Raw genomic sequence first — 18,691 nt, 5'->3', positions numbered from 1 at the left:
GACCTGGAATCATTTTCAAAACATGATCAGACTCATTACACTGGGTTCTGTTACAGCATGCAGTCTGTGTATGCTTACTTCCTCATCAATGTCATGCTTGAGGAGAGTGGGTCCCTCGATGAAATCTAAAACTTCTTGGGTAAAAGTATATCCTCAGTTCTGCATGAGGCTAGGTGCTACTTCAATCTCATGTCCCAATATTAAACCTATGTATGATTCATTTTCTATTATATACCACAAGAATCAATATTATATACCTAATAAGACTCAAAACCAAGCAAATTAGGAAGTTCTAATTTTCTGGAAAATCTTAAGTTTCTGAAACAGTACAATGGTCTGATAGGTAAGATTTCATGGTAGTCCAGCTGCTGAAACAAGAAGTTGCCTAGAGGTATATCTAATGTATTATTTTTTAATTGTGACAAAATACATCTATTTTTAAAACCACATTATTAAATTGAGGATTCTACCATGGAATAACTCAACCCTATTGACTTCAGGACTAATGTTACCTACTTTACATGTTCTCAATTAACTGATCTTTAAAGATAAATGTCTCACACTGAGTAATTTACTAAAGATTTAAAAATACTCATACAGTGTCTGTCTGACTCCTCAAGAAGCCATGAATCACACTAATAGCAATGGCCCAGATGCAAAAAGCCTGGTTGGAAAAGCATTCTCCCCATTCTCTGATCTTGCTGCACTGTGGTTTCTTTGGGTTTCCCCTTTTACCAAACAGACCATGAGCTCATAAGGGAGGAAGAAGGGAGACACTCAGCCTCAAGGCTGCTGAGCTCTAGCTCCTCCAAGTAGACTGGTCATTGGCCAAATGGTAGCACAACCTGGCTTGGAGATTGACACCCAACCCTGTCTCTATACTCTCAAGTTGACCATCTTGAATACAATTTCTCAAATGACTGCTAGCATGAGAAATTCATAAGACCACAACTATAAAGAAATAAGGTAGATGCAGAGCCTAATTTTACCCTACTTAGGATATTAGTTTTATTAGATTGAATGAGATGAAGTAGGCGTTGTAGGTCAAGAGCAACCACATATTGGCAATTTCACATAATTCAAGCTATACTCAGAAATACTTCAATTCTGGATTCTCTGCCTTTTTCCCCTGACTTTCTATCCTGAAGCTGGTTGAGTCCCTGCTAAGTTCCTCTAGCTTACCTGGCATCCATTCCATAAACACTTATTGACACCTTCTCTGAACCAGGGACTGAGTAAACACCTGTTGATATAAGGACAGAGGGAAGTCTGTCCTTGCCTTTGAGGAGCTCATACTCTAATGAGAATGGAAAACTTTAAAAATATATATGATCAGTTTGTGATATAAATATATTTGAAGTGTTATGGAGAATCAAGGGGCATCATACTTAGAAGTGAGGAAGTTTTCAAAAAAAAAGTTGACATTTGGATTGTACAGTCAGTCATGCAATATGTTAGGGTCTGGGGGCAGAGAAAGAGACTGGATGTTCTGGAAAAGGGCCAATAACTTGATACGGCTCAATGATAGGAGGCAGGAAGGTAACAGGAGATTGGTGTCAGATCTTAAACAAGCATGGCCATTTTCTTCCTTTATCAGGTGGGTAAGTCACAGAAATTTTTCTAATGAAGGAGGTAACATTTTTTGAAATATAATTTTGCAAAATTTAGAAAAGCTTGCTTTCTTTCTATGACTGGGGAGACTAGAAAGGAAGAATCAAGCAAAATGAGTAGGATGCGTAGGCTTTAAACATTATCTTTTTTGTTTTTCTACCTAATAAATATAGATTCACTTAAGCAACTCCAACATTATGGAAATATACAACATAGAAACCAAAAGTTTTCTGTAATATAACCTCCCAGGCCTAAACCACTGTTACTATACCAAAGTGAAATCGCCAAAGTATACCAAAGTATGCCAAAGTACTGAATATAGATTCATTTAGACTTTTATTTCAATATATAAACCACCATATTAATATAATTTTCTCCATACCAGTAAATATAGAACTACCTCATTCTTTTTAATGGCTGTGTTACATTTTATCGCATTAATGAACTATAATTTATTGAATTTGTTTTTATTCTGTGGAAACATGAGCTGTTTTCAATTTTTCAGTATTACAAATAATTCTGGGATGAACACCGTTTTATAGAAGCCTTTGCAAACTTGTATTTCTGTAGGATACATTCTTAGAAATCCTTCGAGGAAGTGACATAAAAGTAGTCATTTTTCATTTAAATGATATTGCCAAATAACCATCATAAAGGCTGTATCAATTTCTATCCCCACGGTGTATGCAAGGCCCATTTCCCTACGGGAAGGGAGGATTTTTATAGGCAGTCTGTTCTTATCAGAGAGATTACAGAACCTTGAGACTCTTCATTCAACTCCACAAATGTCTGTAGTTCACACATCTCTCTGGTTTCTAATAAATTAACATTAATAGAAGCTCTAAGTTTTGCCCAAAAAAGTCCACATTTACGCCTATCTTTGGGCCATTCCAAGTATGCTTTCTTTTCCATAAGAGCTTTCAGCCTAGGATATCTGGTAGGAATACAGTAGAGTGGAATGGGTTCTAGCAAGATAAAAATTATGTAATCAGAATTTTCATGGAAGAGATTTTGGTGGGCAAAGTAAAGTTCATAATGGCACCACTCACTCTGGACAAAGTTGGGAGACAAAACAAAGATGGACTTACAGCTTTTCTCAATGCAGTTCATGATATTTTCAGTAATGCTCTTACCAGGATCAAAGTTTCCTTCATGAAGGCAAATCAAGTTCTCTTCTTTCTCTAGATTGGGAATTAATTCATGCTTCACCCAGGTAGAATCATGTTTATTATATGAAATAAACACATAGAACTGGACATTTCTCTTGAGTTGTTCTTGGGTTGTCTTCCTAATCCTCTGCAATGTCTGTGTCCACTGACCCAGCATCCTGAGATACCAGGGCAGATCAAAGTAGAGGCAGCAGAAGGCCATAGCCGTCCCCAGAACTAGCATGATAACCACAATGGTGACAATCAACAGAGCTGTGTTGCAAGATAATTCAGGAAGATGAACATCCTTTAACCGAGTCCCCTTTAGATTCAAAGGGTATTCACAGATATATGAATCTGACCATCCAATCATCATGCCCTGTGAATATTTTTCCAGATGAATGAAATCTCTTAATTCACAGGTACACCGGAATGGATTTCTTCCTGCATTCAGAGTCTTAACTTCCTGACAGCTCTGGAAAAAATCCAGAGATGGGCTGAGAATTAAGTTCATTTCAATGTTCATAATTGAGAGTTTTCTGAAATGACTGCACCCAGGAAGATCAGTTAGAAAGTTAAATGCGAGATTTAGTTCTCTCAAAGACTTCAGATGAATAATCTCTTTAGGGACAGTTTGAATTTTGTTATTATTCAGGTCGAGTATTTGAATACTTCTGGGCAAGCACCTGAAAACAGAATCAGCAAATTTGTTGGATGACAGGTTCATAGTGATCAAGGTTTCTGGCCAAAAGCAATTTTCATCATTTTCATATTGTAACAGATTCTGGCTGAGATCTAAGTGCTTCAAGGATGTGTTGTTGGCAAAGAAACTCACTAAAGAAAGTGTCTCCAATTTATTGCCCTTCAAAATTAAAGTTTTCAAATGAGGCAATTGGATAGGTTGCTTAAACAGGTCATCTGTTAAGATATTATCAGCAAAATTTAAATGTTTGAATCTTGTAGGATAATTAGGAAACCGCATGTGTGGCATTTGTGCATCTGATATAGTCAGGTTTTCTATATCCATTTTGGTAAAAAGCAAGTAGACCCTTTCCTGTGGAATATAAAAAATTCTGAACTGTATGTGCTCCAATTTTATCGTTCTCATTGCAGTATTTGAGTAATCAAATGAATTATGGTCAAGATAAACCTTGCCTCCAAAAGTCACATGTTGGACTTGGAAGCATTCTACTGATGTATGCCAAACAAACTGGAAGATGAGGAGAAGGTCGTCCCAGAGTAAATCAACTTTATTAAGCAATAGAATAGATGTCTTGGAATTCGCTAAAGTAAGATTTTGTTGAGTTTCATAACTTGAAAATTGGCTTTTGCCATCTATGTTTGTCATTTCTAGTATTTTTGAAGTCTTGATTCCGTCACGCAAAAGAACCCAGAAATTTGTGTTCATTGGTAAAACAATATGAAGTTTTGTTGTGTTTAAGATGGGCAGGCTACCTTCTTCATAATAAGAAAGACTTCTTAATCCTAAGAAGACTGTATTTAGATGCAAATGAGCAATTTTCTGGAAATCTGATTTTCGTATTTTTGCCCCACTCAAACCCAGGATTTCCAAATGTGACATGTTGCCAGCCTCCTCATGGATAGGCACACTGTCAAAGTCATTGAAAGAAAGATCTAAATGTCTGAGACCTGCCAGTGAATACCAAGTTACAATCTTCAATCTGTTGTAAGACAAATCTAAATATCTTAACTCTCTGTTGAATTCAAAGGTCTTGATATCCAGCTCTTGGATTCTGTTATGGCATAGAATCAAAACTTTCAGTTTAGAAACAGAACGAAAATCTGAACTCTGAAGTTGAGAAAGGAGGTTGTAGGATAAATCCAGTGTGGTTGTGGTTGGGGTCAAGTCTGCAGGAACCTTTCTTAGGGACATGTTGGAGCAGTTGGTTGTCAATTCCCTGTCTTCTGGCGGCTTTGACACGTAGCCCAGCACTGACATAACAATACTACAAAATACATAAATGCTTCTGATAAGTGTCATTGTAATTCCAAGGATTCAATCACTTGGTTCCTTCATATGAATGATGAAGATGAGTTCAAAATCCTAGAAAGATATATAATGTTAAATGGTTATGTCATTTTTTAAATCCTACAGGATTATTTTTGATGCCCAAAATTCACTATATTCACCAAGAGTTTGGAACAGAGTTCTAACCTGTATATTGAGTCTTTGACATGATCTGAGATCATGACATGATCTGAGAGTTTGGCTTACAGATTTCCAAGCCAGTTGCTGTGCATATCCCCATCACTGAGGCAAGTCAGAATTCCCAGAAGGGATATATATAATAGTTGGCAGAAGTGCCTTTCTCCCAGTTCAACTTCGGAATTTCATTGCCAGGCCATATTCAACACTCCCTTGCATCCCATTTGGATAGCCTGAAGGCTTTAAGAAAATTGAAAGTGAAAAATTTTAAGATTTTATTCTTTTAGAGAAGTTCAAGGCTCACAGAAAGATTGAGGAGAAAGTATAGAAATTTTTCCATATCCCCCCAACCCCACACCTGCATGGCCTCCCCAGTTAGCAACATCCTCCGCACACTTGTTACAATCGATGGACCTACATTGACACAGTATAATCACTCAAAGTCCACAATTGACATTATTGTTCACTCTTGGTGTTGGACATTCTATGAGTTTGGACAAACGTATAGTGGCATGCTTTCATCATTATGCATACATTCATTGCCCTAAAAATCCTCTATGCTCTGCCTATTCATCTTCCTTGTACTCCACAACCCTTTAGAACCATTGATATTTTTATTGTCTCCATAGTTTTGTCCTTTTCAGACTGTCATTTGGCTGGAAACATACAGTATATAGCTTTTTCAGATTGGCTTATTTTACTTACTAGTATGCATTTAAAGTTCCTCCATTCTTTGCATAGTTTGATAGTTTGTTTCCTTCTAGCACAGGATAGTATTCCATTATCCGGATGTACCATAGTTTGTTTATCCATTCACCTACTGAAGGACATGTTGGTTTCTTCCAAGTTTTGGCAATTATGAATACAGCAGCTATAAACATCTATGTGCAGTTTTTGTGCAAGATTTAAACTCTCAATGAAAGTACTTTTTTATTACCAAATACTATGGGCTCCTGAATTAACGTCAAGGAATTGTTCCTCAACTTTTACATTTGTGGACATAGAGAGTCCTTTGAGCTAATATCTGATTTTCAACAATGCTTACCCATACACATGGAAGGTCTAAAACAGAAATAAACAGAATGGTTCCTGTCCTTATGGTTCCATATGTCTTCAGGTTGGTGGCAACAGCAATCTGGATCACTGACAAATAAGAGAAATAATGATAAAAACAGTTTCCATTTCTTGGGGGCTTTCTACAGTGCCAAAATATATACACCATGTCTGCACAGGTACATGGGCACACACACACATAGCTTCTCAGAACAATGGGATAGCATGAACAGCAGAGAGATCTCACTACACCATATCTTCCCATGGAGTATTATATCTTTTGTTCCTCCTGCTGTTCTGTGGGAGTGACCAGCCTGAGGAAAGTGAGGGTTGGTGTGTATTGGCCACATGTATTAAGCAGGAAATACACGCATGTATTAAGCAGGAAAACTCTAACCAAGCTACTTACCTCGCCTTGGTATTTTCCTAGTGCATGGTGTAGGAAGAAATAAAGTTTAAGAGTTTACAAATTTAATATTAGAATCTAACCACTTCTTGATAGAGACCCAGGAGGTCTTTCCTATCAACCTTGTGCCTCTTCAGTCATTTCCACCCAACAAACAGAGGAATCTTTAAAATGTACATCAGAGTCTGCCCCTCTTCTAGTCCAAATCCTCCACTATTTTCTTATTTCAACTGGAGGAAAATCCTGAGTCCTTGCAACAGCTGACATCTTCAATCCATTTCTCCTACTCTAGTCTGGTCATTCCTTACACTTTCCAAGCATGCTCCCACATCAGATTTTTGAACTTGGATTTGCTGTTCTTTTTCCAAAATACACTTTCCCTAGATGACAAGTGGCATGCTCCCTCACTCCCTTCACATCTCTGCATGAAGATCACCACATCAGAGAGACTTTTTTGACCACCCACTACAAAATATCACTTCCCACTCTCTATTCTCCTTATCTTAAACTTATGTTTCTTTTCTTTTTTTAAAAACATTTTATGTTCATTATTTTTGAGAGACAGAGAGAGACAGAGCATGAGCAGGGGAGGGGCAGAGAGAGAGAGAGAGGGAGACACACAATTCAAAGCAGGCTCCAAGCTCAGAGCTATCAGCAGAGCCTGATGCGGGGCTTGAAGTCGTGAACTGCAAGATCATGACCTGAGCTGAAGTCAGATGCTTAACTGACTGAGCCACCCAGTGCCCCAAAAAGTTATTTTTCTTTCTAGCCCTTCTCACCACCTAACATGCGCTTTTATTATTTTTTTATAGACTCTCTTTTCTTACCCCTTACTAGAATGTAAGCTATGTAGGAACAGAAGTTCTATCTGTTTTATTCACTGCTATAGCCCCAGTGCCCAGAAAAGTTCCCAGCAGAGTGGGTACTTAATAAATATATTGAATAATGAATATTATGAAAATCTTAGCTCTTTAATTGCCTCTGTTCTGTGTCTAAACAACTTGAAGTCTGACTCTTCTCTCAAAGTCCTCAGAATTCTGCACCCATGTTTCCTCATCTGTAAAATGCAGAAAATAGTACTCCCCTCCCAGAGTTTCAAGATAAATAAATGCGATAATATGTATGAAGGCATGGTGGGGGGACAAAACAGGCAGAACTCATACAAGAGGACGCCTGGAATATTACCTCATGCTCATCTAGATTTTTCTTTCTCTAGAACCTGCCTAAGTTTGTCGTTGTTGTTTAGAAATTCTAGAAAATGTGGACATTTCCCAAAATAACTTAAAAATGCAATACTTTATAAAACTATTTTGTAGAATATAGAAAAATGGATACAGAATTGTTTGACCATCTTGTGACATGACTGTGAAGAGAAAACTTTGATTTTGATATTCCTTGTCCATTGTGTGCTCAGGGGAAGAAAGCACAAAAGACACTGGGTGGGGAATGGGGTTGAGAAGATGGTAACCTGGAACTGGCCTGGGGTTTTCACCTTTCCACTGAGAATATTCTTCCAATTTATCCCAGGTAGCCTTTTCTTGGTCACTCCTTTTTATATGACACTTAATATAGCATCCAATGATCAATATAAGAACAAACCACGAACGTAAAAAAAGAGCCCCTATAATACAACTTTATGTTCATGATAATTTTCCAGATTTTAAAAATATGGGAAAATAAATTTGTTACCAGTACCATAACATTAATCCATTACCCACCTTTAGGATGACCTTAGTAACTTGTCCTGGGTGATGAGTCCATACATTTATATCTATTCAAGGCAGATAGCATCTCCACTCCATACTGACTCTGTCATGCAAATGAGGCAGTGGCCACTTGATGTCTTTTTAGTAACAACCACTAACATTCATTGAGCTATGTAATACTAATTGTATATAGCTTGATCCTTACAACAACAGCCTTACAGGGTCAGTGCTACCGCAGTTCACCTTTCACAGATATGGGAGGTGGTGCTTAGAGAGGTCATATGACTGCCTCAGAGTCACAAAGTTAATAGATGGTGAGTCCAGTGCCTGGTGTCTTAGCCCCTCAGCTACCTTGTCTCTCTAGGGTGAGTCAAGGCAAATTTGTTTTCAAAATATCTTGTAATAACCTAATAATAAAATTGTATCTCACTAAGTCATACTGATTCTTTAAACTTTCCCATCATAGAGTCCAAGGAACCTAATGAGTAAGTCTGCAAATGCCACACAGTTTAGGTTTTCTATCAATTACTTATAAGGACTGACAGGGACTGAACCATTTTGTTGAGCCCTATCTTGTTTAAGCCACTATATTTTGTTACAGCAGCCAACCTATGTCCTAACTACATACTGTTACATTTAGAATAAAACCCAAACACCTGAAATTGGTTTATAACACCCTCCATGAGCTGCTCTTGCTTCTTTCTAGGATCTCTCTTCATACCACCCTTCTCCTGGCCCTCTACACTCCAGTCATACTGTCCTTCTTTTTGCTCCCTGGCCACAACTATACTCGCTCTGACCTTAGGACTTTGCACTGGATTTCCCGCCCCCGTCTCCCTTGGGTTACTCTTTCCCAACCCTTCCTTGGCTGGATCTCTCTTCTCATTTACATCTTGGATTAAAAAGTTTATATCCTAAGGGCGCCTGGGTGGCTTAGTTGGTTGAGCGTCCGACTTTGGCTCAGGTCATGATCTCATGGTCTGTGGGTTTGAGCCCCGCGTCAGGCTCCGTGCTGACAGCTCAGAGCCTGGAGCCTGCTTCGAATTCTGTGTCTCCCTCTCTCTCTGCCCCTCTGCTGCTCACACTCTGTCTCTCTCTCATCAATAAAAAAATTTTTGAAAAAAAAAGTTTATCTTCTCTAAGAGTCCTGACTTGACCACCTACCTAATCTAAAGTGGCCAGACTTGCTATTAGTTCATATCACCTTATTTTATTTCTCTTCAAAGCAGAGCACTTGTTTATTGACTGTCTCTTCCACGTCTTATACCCATGAGAGAAGAAAGGAGCTGATGAGCTTTTTCACTTCTGTATCCCCACCTAATAGAATAGTGCACAAAGCACATGCTCAGTAAATACTTTTTAAATCTATCTATGAATGAGGGGTGCCTAGCTGGCTCAGTTGTTGAAGTGTGTGACTCTTGATCTCAGGGTTGTGAGTTCGAGCTCCACGTTGGGTGTAGAGATTACTTTGAAAAATAAAGTCTTTTAAAATAAATAAATAAATTCAATTCTGTATCTCTTAGCACATGATGGCACATAATATGTTCTCAAAAATGTGTGTTGAATGAATGAATTGTGTTGTGAATTCCTGATATGGTGTAGTACATGATGGTCAGATCATGAGTTTGGTGTTGGGGACTGATAGATTTGTGTTCAAGTCCTATCTTGGTCATTTACTGCCTGTGTTAACTTAGACTATTTATTTAACTGCTGAAAGGTTCAATTTTTCATCTATAAAATAAATTTTGTGCAGAGGCACAAAAGAGATCATGTATATAAATCACTGTTACCATGTGTGGCTTATTCAAATGGTAGCAGTTATCTAGGCCAAGGGTAGGGTGATTTCAGACACAAATTTTAAGGAGTGTCAAGAAATTCAAGAATCAAGATAAACAATGTTTTAATGGAATATTTTAAAATTAATTTTAACATAAAAATTCACAATGAACAAAATATCAAAATTTTTCGTGAAGACAGGATCAGTATTACTGAATTTTGCTTTTGTCTCAGGATCCAATGTGGCTTGGCAAGACACTGACAGTTATAGTCATTAAACTCAAAAAAGTGTTTTTAACATCATCATCTCACAGAGTAATTAAATTGGTAGCAACTAACTTAAAGCCCCTGGGTTCGGAGGCTATGGCCCTTGAAAAATGTGACAATATCTAACCTAGTTGCTACTTCTAGAATCCCCTGAAAGGAGGTGTCATGATCTCTATACATTACTCACTTCTTCTCCCTACCCAATACCACAACCTCATTTGTAATTTATTCTAAAGAAGGGAGAGGAACTAACTCTTTTGAACTTTCCTTAATGTAAGAAAATAAAAAGGTCCTATCTCTCAGTCAATGCATGTGCACTATGGCATTTCATTACAACATTTTAAAAAGTATAACATAGGGGCGCCTGGGTGGCGCAGTCGGTTAAGCGTCCGACTTCAGCCAGGTCACGATCTCGCGGTCTGTGAGTTCGAGCCCCGCGTCAGGCTCTGGGCTGATGGCTCGGAGCCTGGAGCCTGTTTCCGATTCTGTGTCTCCCTCTCTCTCTGCCCCTCCCCTGTTCATGCTCTGTCTCTCTCTGTCCCAAAAATAAATAAAAAACGTTGAAAAAAAAAATTTTAAAAAGTATAACATAAATTTTTTATGAAAGATGCATTCAATATGTATTGCATATTTTTATCATACTCCTCCTACTATTACTACTCTGCTGAAAATAGGTAAAAAAGAGAATGACTTTTTAATAGCTTATGATTTAAAAATCCAAATCAAAAGACACTATGAAATGACTGTTAGTGATTTATCAAAGAATACTTAACCATCTAACTTTTCTTTTCCCAGTGATGCAAAAAAGTAGAGAAAGGGTTAAAACCTATAGCATGTTGTACAATCTTTGCAACATAAGAAAGAGCAAGAATGACATTTTTTGGGTGTCACCTATGTGCCTGGCATAGAACTAAATGTTTTCCATACACTATCTTGTTCGATCCCTTCAATAACTTAACAAAATGGTGGCCTTTTTTAAAAAGGTTTTTTTTTAATGTTTGTTTATTTTTGAGAGACAGCACGTGCGCGTACATGAGCAGGCGAGGGGCAGACAAAGAGAGAGAGAGAGAGAGAGAGAGAGAGAGAGAGAGAGAGAGAGAGAGACACAGAATCTGAAGCAGGCTGCAGGTTCTGAACTGTCAGCACAGAGCCTGACACGGGGCTCGAACTCACGGACCACAGGATCATGACCTGAGCCGAAGTTGGTCGCTTTCCCGACTGAGCCACCCAGGCACCCCAAATGGTGGCCATTTTTATCCCTATTTCACAAATGGAGAAGCCAAAACTCAGAGGTTAAGTAACTTACCCAAAGTGACTCAGTGAATAAGTCACAGAGTATGGATGTGAACCCAGACCTATCTAGTCCCTTCCGGCACACAAACTGAAGGCTTTTCAAACTGTGAAATGAAGTTTTTTAGGATGTGATTACCAATGTTGATTCCATTCTCAGCGGTAGCTGTTATGGTGGCTTCTTTCTCCCTTCCCACCCCGTGCGCCTTTCTCTGAAGTGGCATGCAGCTACTAGGGGTCACTCTGCTAGGTATCACAAAGCTCAAGAGACTTTGTCTACATCCATTCCTAAATTATGAACTCATGAGAACTGAAATAAAACTTAGACCGTACACAGAACTTCAATTCATCACTCAGTATAGGTGGTCTGTGGTAAAGCTCTTCTAGGAATCAGGTGCTTAGGTGCTATTAATCATCCTGTACTCTATAGTGGCCACATGGCCATCTTCAGCCACCGTGGACTTTTGCAGGAAACTGAACAAGATATCTACATTGTACAAAATCTATTAGATGGGCTCCTACTTTTTGACATAAAACACAAATGCAGAACTTTAGTAAAGGAGCAACAAATATGCTTTAAATAGCCAAAGCAGATGATATTAACGTGTACTACAGGAAAATAAAAGCTGGAGAAACCTCACCACAAGGATGGGATCATCCATTCTGAGTAGAAGAACTGACCAGGTTTAATCAGCGACCAGTGAAAGAAAATCCAAACCCTCAAGCACCTACAAGACAGTTCAAGTCCTTAGATCAGTAGCCCCAACATCACTCATTAATTGTTAATCTTTAGATGAATATAGGCAAAATAATAAATACTAAAAATCTGAGTAAGGCTACTTTCCTCCCATGTACATGTGTTCGAATGATCTCTTCTTTAGAAAAGACCCATCCCACCCTTATTTCTTTCTCATGAGTGTTAGAGCAAACAAGGCTAATAGTTCTTACCCCCTGGCTTGCAGCGACTCTAGCAAAGCTGCAGGTGTGGATGATTTGTTGGCTGGACCAGAACTGGCTGCAGGAGTGCTCGAATCAAGCTTTTCAGTGAAGCTTAAGCTCCTTTGCCCCCTACTGCATGCTAGTGGCATTACACGTTGCATGAATTTATTACAATCTTCAAGCACTTTTTTAAAAAATGGCAGTAAAATACACATACATAACATCTACTATTTTAACCATTTTAAAAGTTTCTTTATTTGGAGAGAGAGAGAGAGCAAGCACAAGTGGGAGAGGAACAGAGAGAGAGGGAGAGAAAGAGTCCCACGTAGGTTCTGCACTGTCAGAGCAGAGCGCAATGCAGAGCTCAAACTCTCGAACTGTGAGATCACCACCTGAGCCAAAATCAAGAGTCAGATGCCCAACCAACTGAGTCACCCTGACTCTCCTAAACATTAAAAAAATTTTTTTCTTAAGATTTATTTATTTTTGAGACACAGAGAGACAGATCATGAGCAGGGGAGGGGCAGAGAGAGAGAGGGAGACACAGAATCTGAAATAGGCTCCAGGCCATCAGCACAGAGCCCCACTCAGGGCTCGAACTCACAAATCGTGAGATCGTGACCTGAGCCAATGTCAGATGCTTAACTGACTGAGCCACCCAGGTGCCCCCACCCCTAACCATTTTTAAGTGTGGTGCCATCAACTACATCCATATGGTTGTGCAACCATCACACTGTCTATCTGTAGATCTTCTCATCTTCCCAACCAGAAGCTCTAGACCCATTAAACAATAACTCCACATTCCCCTTCCTCTCCACCCGTGGGGTCCACTATTACATTCTCTGTAGGAGTTTGACTACCTTAGGCACCTCATATGAGTGGAATCATGCAATGTTTGTGCTTTTGTGACTGGCTTATTTAGTGTGTAATGTTTTTGAGGTTCTTCCATGTTGTAATGTGTCTCAGAATTTCCTTCTCTCTGTCCCTCTCTCTCTCTCTCTCTCTCTCTGTCTTCTAATAACTGAGCCACCTCAAAACTCACTGGTAATGCTAGAAGCATTGTACACTCATCATCTCAGCCCTCCTGCCTCAAATCTGGCCACAGTTGCGTGACTACCTGGTGTAACTGTCACAGTCTTTAAAGGGTGATTGCCCAATTAAACTTATTGTTGACTCCTTATCTAACCTTTTAAGAGGGCACATCTCTACAGCTTCCTGAGACTTCATTCTCTGGTTGGGGTGGCAGGGTGGAAATTATTCCAGTCTGTTCTCTGAAATCTCACCTCCCTTGATGAGAGTTCTTTGGGGCCCAGTTACCCTTTCTGGTCTAGTAATAACTAAAACAAACAAAAAAACCAAAAAGGTTTCTAATACTTTCATTGAAAACAGTGAGGTCCACACATATCTCATTTCACCTTTCATATTGGACTAGTCTGGCCTCCATGATCAAAACCTGTTCTTCAAGAAATCCTTCTCACTACATAGCAGTGGTGGTAAGGCTCAGTGATGTACCCTCCACTGTCATTCTGGTTCCTTTATGTATCTTTCTTTCTCTAACTGCTCTCACTCTGACTTCAAGATCGAAAGTTTTGTTAAAGAAAAAATTATTCCTAACTCTTGTTAAAGAATGGTAAGGCAGGACTCTGTTCTTCCCTGTTGTAGTATATATTAGAATTGTTTTCTTTAAAGCTGAGTAATATTTTATTTTGTGTATATACCATATTTCTTCATCCGCTCATCCATCAATGGATATTTGGGTTGTTTCACCTTTTGGCTATTGTGAATAATATTCCTATGAACATGGGGGTTCAAGTCCCTGCTTCCAATTCTATTGGGTTTATACCTAAAAGTGGAATTGCTGGATCATATGGCAATTTTTGGTTTAATTTTTTCCAGAATTGCCATATTGTTTCCCAAAGCATTTTAGAGCACTTTGAAGGTTCCTTCCTGCAAAGTTCAGATCAGGGCACCTGGGTGGCTCAGTCGGTTAAGTATCTGACTCTTGATTTCGGCTCAGGTCATGATCTCCTGGTTGTGAGATCAAGCCCCTCCTCGGACTCCACACTGACATTGTAGAGCCTGCTTGGGATTCTCCCTCTCTCTCTCTCTCTCTCTCTGCCCCTCCCCCATTTGCATGTGCTCTCTCTCTCAAAATAAATAAATAAACTTCAAAAAAAACTCTTGTTCTAAGAATGTACTCCCTTCCCAATTTCATATATACATAAACCTATTATAATCATTCATTTTTTAATTGGCCATTCCTCTTGTGGACAATCCATTTGGAAGTTTTTATCTTCACTAGTGATATCCAGCAGTGTCACCTAAATATTTAGTGTAAATAAAATCTTAAAAATGAGATTTTTTTTTAAACAATAATATTGGTGGGGGATGCTTGGGTGGCTCAGTTGGTTAAGCATCCAACTACTCTTGATTTTGGCTTAGGTCATGATCTCATGGTCATGGGATCAAGCCCTGCATCAGGCTCTGCTCTGGGCATGGAGCCTGCTTAAGATTCTCTCTCTCTCCCTCTGCCCCTGTCCCCGACTTGTGCTCTCTCTCTCTAAAAAAAAAATAAAAACAAAAGCAAAATGATAACCTTGGGGTTTTTCATAAAAAAATGTAATGCATGTATTTCTGCACATACTTTAGGAGGAAACCATACAATAAATAACAGCATAGAGAAAAACAACAACAGAAAATGAACAGTCTACTGCACACTAAACATATGCAAACATGTCTATAAAAATAGGTAACTGGAGGCACACCCATTAGGAGTGTGGGGAGGGAATTCCTAGTTTGTTGGATGAACTAAGCTCTAAAATCTCTTTCATTTCAGAAGTTCTCAAACCACTATCATCAGGACACTCACATTCTATTGTGGTCCTCTTATGGAAAAAATTACTTATATATTTTTTTGCTGTCCAAAGACATATTCTTCCTTTTTCAGAGCTCAAAATGTTTAAACACTTTGCCCTGCCAGTGAATGGAATTTCTTTTACTTATTTTTTAAAGTTTGTTTATTTTGAGAGGGGGGAGGGGTAAAGAGAGAGAATCCCACAGAGACTCCACGCTGTGAGTGCAGAGCCTGATATCAGGTTCTATCTCACTAACCATGAGATCATGACCTGAGCTGAAATCAAGAGTCAGACACTTAACTGACTGAGCCACCTGGTGCCCCTTCTTTACTTATTTTTTAATTTACTTATCAAAAACAAGTGGAGCCCAGTTAAACAGTAGTATTCTGGGGTCACCTGGGTGGCTCAGTCACTCAAGCATCCAATTCTTGATCTCAGCTCAGGTCATGATCACATAGTTGGTAAGATCGAGCCCCACATCAGGCTCTGTGCTGATAGCACGGAATCTGCTTGGGATTTTCTCTCTCCCTGTCTCTTTGCCCCTCTTCTGCTTGTACTCTGTCTCTCTCAAAATAAATAAATATTTTTTTAAAGCAGTATTCTGTGTCATTATCGCCATCATCATGATCATGATAGCTTGATTTACTTTTCTAAAGTAAATACAGGAAGTATTATAGGAAGTATTACATACAAGATATTGGCTAATCCTCACCAGAAACTCCATAAAACTTGTGTATAATTCCCATTTGACAGATGATAAAACTAGTCCAGAGAGAATAAGAAACTTGCCCTAGGTAATCATCCAGTAAGAAATGGAGTCAAGATTCAAAACTGAGCCTGTCTGAGTCAAAGGCCACAGTGTTTTCACTATTCCAGGTGCCCAAAAGTTTATGTACTACTCTCTCTGCCTTCATCTGGAATTTCTAAATATTTAAATCCTTATTTACACTTAGCAGTAGTAACAGTAAGCTCAAAACCATATTCACTGATAATTTGGGGGTATAATTTTTTTTATTCTCTTCAAAAATCTTTCCCCTTTATCTGTCCCTTTTTTCCCCTCTTCTCTTACTCTGAGCTTCAGAGATATCTGCCATGGTAACACCTCCACACACACATACAAACACATACACTCTCTCTTTCACATAATTTTCCCCTCTTAAGATATCCTTCATATATAAGTTTCAGTGAACAGAGAACCCTTTGTTACCTTAGGTGGTTGGAGGTTTATTTTAAAGATACTCCAGAAGTAAGGAAGGCTACCAGATCTCACAGAGAACTTAAAAAAAAAAAAAAAAATGGCTACCACAGTAGCCCTGGTTGGACCATCTTATTGTATCCTCCAAAGTGGGCAAAGGCTGTTCTCTACTCTAGTAATGAGTCAACTTCTCTTTGACTCTTCCTCTTTCTTAATCTGCTCCTCTTTCTATTGCCAGCTTCTCTTTATTGCTGCCTTTGCTTCCTATTTCTTACTACAGCCTGTTCTTAGTGTTATAGCTTATGGGCAGGACAGAGGCTCATAATGAGGGTACTTCCCAAAGGTAAGAAATCTTATTGACTCTTTGTATCCAAGGAGCTCCAAAATGGAGTATCTCTATTTGGCAGAGGACCCATATCTGATAGTATACTGGCCTATTTTACATCTTGCCTTTGATAAGGCCTAGGTCCCTGATCTGGGCAGGTAGGAAAGTCCTGTATTTCAAGGCTTCCAGCTGGTGGAAGGAAGAGACTGGGGTTGCTTAAAGCCACCGCAGGCTAGCTCATAGTCTAGTACTAAGTATGTGTTGAGTAAAGTTCCTCTAGTTTAGTTATAAATATCAGTAAGAGAAAATAGTGACATAGTGTATTTTTTCTGAATTAATATTTCTCAAAAATAAAAGGTAACAAAATTCTCACATGGTTAGGAAATTCTAATACTTTATCATTCATTTACTATACTTGACAAGTATAAGGAAGGGAAAATATTTTTGTTTGAACAAATAAATTGAATGGTCCTAAATATGTAATGGAAACCTAAAGAAAGACTTTGCAGAGATTTGGTAAATACTTCATGATCAACAAGTAGAGCAGCACTGTCCAGTAGAATATAGATGATGAAAGCCACATAAGTAACTTTAAGTTACCTAGTAACTATATTTATTTTATTTTATTTTATTTTATTTTATTTTGCTTAATGTTTATTTATTTTTGAGAGAGAGAGACACAGTGTGTGCAGGGGAGGGGCAGAGAGAGAGGGAGACCACAGAATCCAAAGCAGCCTCCAGGCTTCATGCTGTCAGCCCAGAGCAGGATATGGGGCTCCAACCTACAAACTATGAGATCATGACCTGAGCTGAAGACTGATGCTTACCTGACTAAGCCACCCAGGTGCTCTTCTAGTAACTACATTTAAAGAGACAAAAAGAAACAGGTTAAGTTAGTTTCAATATATACTGAATCAATTGATATATTGTATCAAAATATTAACATATAGTCAATATAAAAACTATTAAGATATTTCTTTTTTTTTCATACAGCATGTTAGAAGTCTGCTACGTGTTTTACATTTCTACCACAATTCAACTCAGACTTGTCACATTTCAAGCACTTGACAGCCAAATATGGCTAGTGGTTACCATATTGAACAAATAGGGCTAGAGCCTTAAGCTAATTAATGACCATCCTATAATTAGCCAACAAACTGGAACTCCTGTTCACCCACAGAATTTTCCCCACTAATGCAAAATATTGATATTTCTCATTTCCTCACCTCTTCTAATTCCAACTCCTGCTCCCTTTCTCAAATAATCCTATTCACTCTTCAAATGACCCTATTGTAGAAACATCTATCTGGACCTGTGTCCTCAGAAATTACCCCAAAGGCATTAGGGATAAGCCTATGTATACATATACATATACATATTAGAGGTAGAATGGGGGAAAGAAGAGGGAAGATAAGCAAATAAGAAAGATTAAAGAAGGAAAGAGAGGGGCATCTGGGTGGCTTAGTTGGTTAAGCATCCAACTTTGGCTCAGGTCATGAGCTCACGGTTCATGGTTTCAGGCCCCATGTCAAGCTCTGTGCTGACAGCGTGGAACCTGGAGCCTGATTCAGATTCTGTGTCTCCCTCTCTTTCTGCTCCTCCCCCACTCATACTACTGTCCCTCACTCTCTCTCTCTCTCTCTCTCTCTCTCTCAAAAATAAATAAGCTTTTAAAAAAAATTTTAAAAGGAAAGAGAGAAAATGGAAGGCTTTTAAAAGCAGAAAAGGTAGCAAATCTAAAGGAGAAAACAAAAACATAGGGGAAAGAACAGGGGACAACAAAATGGAGAAAATCAGGATGAAGACAAGGGACAGGATAGGAATGGAGATCAAAAATAAGTGGTGGGGGGAATAAAATTTATAGGCTGAAGAAGGGAACGGCAAAGGGAAAAAAAGTAGAGAAGGAAAGGAGGGAAGTCTGGATTTCTCATCCAGGTGCCCATTATTATTATA

The 18,691-nt window shown here is 38.7% G+C and overlaps 1 protein-coding gene across 4 annotated transcripts; it reads right to left on the bottom strand.

Moving 5' to 3' along the window:
* Window positions 1-522: 522 nt before the first annotated feature.
* On the bottom strand, window positions 523-18,153 carry TLR10 (toll like receptor 10). Of its 4 annotated transcripts, none has more exons than XM_042936615.1 (5): window positions 17,566-18,153; window positions 12,066-12,152; window positions 5,972-6,069; window positions 4,936-5,166; window positions 523-4,824 (listed from the first exon to the last, which is right to left on the bottom strand). In XM_042936615.1, the coding sequence occupies exon 5, from the start codon at window positions 4,759-4,761 to the stop codon at window positions 2,332-2,334; it is 2,430 nt and encodes an 809-aa protein (XP_042792549.1). In that variant the 5' UTR covers window positions 4,762-4,824; window positions 4,936-5,166; window positions 5,972-6,069; window positions 12,066-12,152; window positions 17,566-18,153; the 3' UTR covers window positions 523-2,331. The 4 variants fall into 4 exon arrangements, with proteins under 4 accessions (XP_042792549.1, XP_042792546.1, XP_042792550.1 ...); XM_042936612.1 differs by lacking the exon at window positions 17,566-18,153 and adding an exon at window positions 12,373-12,584; XM_042936616.1 differs by lacking the exons at window positions 12,066-12,152; window positions 17,566-18,153 and adding an exon at window positions 12,373-12,584.
* Window positions 18,154-18,691: the final 538 nt, after the last annotated feature.

This window comes from Panthera leo, chromosome B1 (assembly GCF_018350215.1).
Source record: "Panthera leo isolate Ple1 chromosome B1, P.leo_Ple1_pat1.1, whole genome shotgun sequence".
NCBI classification, from domain to species: Eukaryota; Metazoa; Chordata; class Mammalia; order Carnivora; family Felidae; genus Panthera; species Panthera leo.
The sequence above is the reverse complement of the archived record's forward strand: the minus strand, read 5'-3'. Positions and strand labels throughout refer to the sequence as shown.